We start from the raw sequence: 5,000 nt of genomic DNA on the forward strand, positions 1-5,000 counted from the left end.
CACATCTTACTGAGACGTATCAGGGACCACCTGTTGAGGCACCAAAGACCGGAGCAATCTGGTTTCACTCCTGGTAAGTCCACAATAGACCGCATCCTGGCGCTTCGAATCATTATAGAACGCCGTCGTGAGTTCGGACGTGGGCTGCTCGCAGCCTACATCGATCTCAAGAAGGCGTTTGACACGGTGCATCGCGAATCTCTCTGGGAGATCCTGAGACTAAGAGGAATTCCAATAAGGATTATTGGACTAATAGCAAACCTGTATACAGGCACTGAAAGTGCTGTAAAGTGTGGTGGGGGCCTGTCGAGCTTCTTCCCTGTTAGTTCAGGGGTGAGGCAAGGCTGTGTTCTTTTCAACACTTGCATGGATTGGATACTGGGTAGAGCTACTGTCCAAAGTCACTGTGGAGCAACTCTGGGCAATATCAAGGTTACAGACCTTGACTTTGCCGATGATGTTGCCGTACTCTCTGAATCTCTGGAAACCCTTGTAGCGGCTCTTGATGCATTTAGCAATGAAGCGAAGCCCCTGGGGCTAGAGGTCTCCTGGACCAAGACCAAGATCCAGGATTTTGGGGGCCTGCTAGGAGACCCTGTACAGTCGATACGTGCTTGCGGGGAAAACATCGAAGTCACAAAGAGCTTTATATACCTCGGTAGTGCATTTCACGACTCTGGGCTGTCAGACCAAGAAGTCAGTAGACGGATTGGCCTGGCAGCAGGGGTCATGAAATCTCTCGACAAGAGTATTTGGAGATGTCGGTACCTGTGCAGAAGGACCAAGTTACGTGTTTTCAAGGCCCTGATACTGCCAGTTTTACTCTATGGTAGTGAAATTTGGACACTATCTTGTGCTCTGGAATCTCGTCTTGATGCCTTTTGTAACAGATCCTTGCGCCGGATCATGGGGTACAGTTGGCGGGACCATGTGTCCAACCAACGGCTGCACCGTGAGACCGGTACAGGACCTGTTACTTGCACAATCCGTGATCGCCAACTCAGGCTATATGGCCACTTGGCTCGACTCCCACAGGATGATCCTGCCCATCAGGTTGTCTCTGTCCGAGACAACCCTGGGTGGAGGAGGCCTGTGGGACGACCGAGAAGGTCGTGGCTTGGGCAAATCGATCAAACCTGTCGTGAGGAACTAGAGATGGGCCGGGCCCCTGCCTGGCGGCTCGCCATGAGGGATCCTCGTAGGTGGAAGCGGAGGGTGGATGCGGCTATGCGCCCCTGCCGGCGTTAGCTCCATAATGATGATGATGATGATAACCGATAAACACAACTGCATTGCAAGTAAAAATATACTTCTCTAATTTTCCAGGAAGGTGAAAAATTCTTTCTCGGTCTGGGGTTCCCGCCTCTATCCAAAAAGTTCTGGTCAGAATCCATCCTCGGTGATGCAGAAGCTCCGCGCAACACGACCTGCCATCCGCGGTCCCTTGACATGTTTTCGCAGGATGATTATAGGTATTCATTAGCTAAGTGTGTATTAGTTCACAATTTGCGGGTAAACTTATTGTAATGTCTGGAATATCCTATAGGAATGAGAGTGAGTGTATGGAAACTGTAAAATAATACCAATATGAGTAACCACGAAAAAATACACTAGTCTTACCTAAAATATTATGTTTTCTTTGACAGTTTGAAAATTTGATACAGAAAACGATATTTGATTCCTAAATAAATTCAAACATATCATATAAAATGTACTTGTAAACTACTTGCAAAACTGAAGAAAAGTATTAAAAGAAAGTACTAACAAAAATATGGCATTTCGAAGTTGAATTACAAAACACCAAATAACAAATGTAATGTAAGAGAAACTGACAGCTAGTTAAGTCAGGGGAAACTCATCTATTATTACGTCTTTCAGAATGATCATGTGCAATATACAAGGCGAGGAAGGACAAGCAGTAGCTTATCACGAACTGGGCCATATCTATTACTTCCAGTCATACAGTCACCAGCCTACCATCTTCAGGGTAAGGCCTACTATAGGATAACCTTACAGAGATATAAGTACGGCATGTTTCTTAGTATACATAGGCCTACTTCATGAAATTTATATCTGTATTTACAAGTAGATATCAGTATCTAGATATGAGGAAATGTGTGTAAAAGTGTGAAGACAAAATAAAGAGGTAAAACACAGAGAGAGCATACGGGTTATGATACTCCGCCAATATAGAAGAACAGAAGAAAAAAGATAGGTCTTATGTGTGTTAATGCGGATCGGATGACACGTGGAGGACAGAACTACGCATAATGGATTCTAATATAATCCACTCTTAGATGGATCTGAAATTCATGTGGGAAAATATGCCCATACCCACTGTGTTTGATAAAAAAACAACTTATATTTCATAGGATTGCTTAATCTTTCAGCCTCACGCCACTTGAGAGTGGTAGGTTCAATTAAACATAGTATTTTGCGAAAAGGCCTTCAGTGTTGCTTGCGGTATATGTTGGTCCTTAAAATATTTGCCTCAGTGACGCCCAAATACAGAGGGTATTCGGCGTGTTCAAGTATATAATCATTGCGGTTTACAAACAGCCTGTGTCGAATTAGATGGCTTGGTTCATGTAACATTCTGCTAGTAAGCTTTGTTAAGGTTAGTTGGTGTTGGTGAGGGAGTGGACACTATTTTAAAAAAAATAAGTTTAAGGCGCACTAGCATCAAAGACATTCTTTTTTTTTCTAAAACTGGTTTCCGCTTTTCTTAGAAAAAAATATAGCTTGTCTTTCAGCGTTCTCTCTCTCTCTCTCTCTCTCTCTCTCTCTCTCTCTCTCTCTCTCTCTCTCTCTCTCTCTCTCTCTCTCTCTCTCTCTCTCTCTCTCTCTCTCTCAACACACACACACACAAATATCTATATCTATATCTAACTATATATGTATATATATATATATATATATATATATATATATATATATATATATATATATATATATATTATAATAACAATAGGAGGGAAAGCCCAGTATCCATAGCTGTCCAAAGCACTTTGGCTTCTCCCGCAGGATGGTGCCAACTCAGCCTTCCACGAGACTATTGGTGACACCGTGCAGCTGTCTGCCATGACACCCGCATGTCAGAGCAGGTCAAAGGTCAGCGGATACCAGGTGCCATTTCAGACGGAGGCAAGCAGTAGGGACTCATCCTCTAGTAACTTGTCTGGTGAGTTAGTATGAACGATAAAGAAATGTTATTTGTCTCTATGTAGATGCCTATATACATGTGTGTAGCTATATACTGCATGAGTGTATAAGTTTATATATATATATATATATATATATATATATATATATATATATATATATATGCATACACACACACACACACACACACACACACACACACACACGCACATACACACACATATGTATATATTGATTCGCTTTCCAATCTCGCAGCGAGTGAACTTCGGCACCTCCTGACGCAGGCGCTGCAGAAGCTCCCCCTCCTCGCCTTCGCTCGCGTGATGGACGAGTGGCGGTGGGGCGTCTTCAGGGGAGAGGTGGGGACATGAGCGAAAGAGGGAAGAAAGAGAAAGAAAGAAAAAGAGATATATTTACAAACTATTTTTTTTTATTAAATAAGAATAAGAATACCGATACACACACACACATATATATATATATGTGTGTGTGTGTGTATTATGTAATTATATATGGTATATATATATATATATATATATATATATATTATATGTATATCATATATGTATGGTATATATATATATATATATACTACACATATTGTATACGTATACTATATATATGTATATATATACAAATATACATTATATATTATATATCATATCTATATTGTATATGTATGGCATATATATATATATATATATATATATATATATATATATATACCATATATATACATATATATATATATACCATATATATATTGTATGGTTATACATATTATATTATCATATATATATATTAAAATTATCTATATATTATATGATTATGTATAATGTATATGATTATATATATATATATATGTATATATATATATATATATATATATATTGCGAAAAACTATTATTAATACTAGCGCCAATCCCCCCCCCCCCCCTTTTTTTCTAAATCACACCGATATAGGTCTGATTACAGCTTTAAAAATGCTCCTAGAATAGCTCTCTTTTTTGTTCGTTTCCCTCGCCTACCTATTCTTGCCCCCCCCCCCCCCGGAAAAAATCTGAAATGACGCCACTGCCTGTAATGTTGCTGATTGTGAATAATAACATTTGAAAAGACATTTCTTCTTCTTCTTCTTCCACCGTCACAACGGGGTTGCCTCACACTCCACTCCACCATCTTCCTGCACTGTTGCCCCGAGATACTAGAAATCTTTTACCCTATTTACCACTTCCCCTTGGATCTTAATGGAACCTTCTTCTTTTCCTCCCCCACCAGTACACAGGTATTCTGTTTTCTTCCGGCTTACTTTCAGGCCCCTTCTTTCGAGTGCATGCTTCCACGATTCTAATCTTCGTTCCACCTCCTGCCTTGTCTTGGTGCATATAACAACATCATCTGTAAAAAACCATGTCCCCCGGAGCCTCTCTCCTAATGTCTTTTGTTAAGCATTCCAGCATGACCAGGAAAAGGAAAGGGCTAAGCGCTGATCCCTGGTGTATCCCGACTGTAACTTCGAACTCCTCAGTCACTCCACAAGGTGTTCTCACTTTGGTCCGGCACCCTTTATACATGTCCTGAACTGCTTTTACATACCCCTCCGTGATCTTAGCTTCTCTCATACATGCCCACGGTTCTTCCCTTGGCACTCTGTCATATGCTTTCAGAGTGCCAAGGGAAGAACTGTGGGCATGTATGAGAGAAGCTAAGCTTTGAATAGACATTTATTTGGCGTAAAAAAGGAAGGACAAAATATTACGGTGAAGGGCATGGCATAGAAGAGGAAGGACAAAATTGTACGGTCATGTTAATTTGTAACTTGTAATATGTATTTGGCA

General features: G+C 40.6%; 1 protein-coding gene across 1 annotated transcript in view; it reads left to right on the forward strand.

The window, feature by feature from the left end:
* LOC125042113 (angiotensin-converting enzyme-like) overlaps positions 1 to 5,000 on the forward strand; it is an 11,705-nt gene that overhangs the window by 3,618 nt on the left and 3,087 nt on the right. Inside the window, exons 4-7 of the mRNA XM_047637579.1 lie at positions 1,327 to 1,472; positions 1,879 to 1,987; positions 3,025 to 3,181; positions 3,418 to 3,521. Of these exons, the coding sequence (XP_047493535.1) occupies positions 1,327 to 1,472; positions 1,879 to 1,987; positions 3,025 to 3,181; positions 3,418 to 3,521 (516 nt within the window). The remainder of the gene's footprint in view (positions 1 to 1,326; positions 1,473 to 1,878; positions 1,988 to 3,024; positions 3,182 to 3,417; positions 3,522 to 5,000) is intronic.

This window comes from Penaeus chinensis, chromosome 31 (genome assembly GCF_019202785.1).
Source record: "Penaeus chinensis breed Huanghai No. 1 chromosome 31, ASM1920278v2, whole genome shotgun sequence".
NCBI classification, from domain to species: Eukaryota; Metazoa; Arthropoda; class Malacostraca; order Decapoda; family Penaeidae; genus Penaeus; species Penaeus chinensis.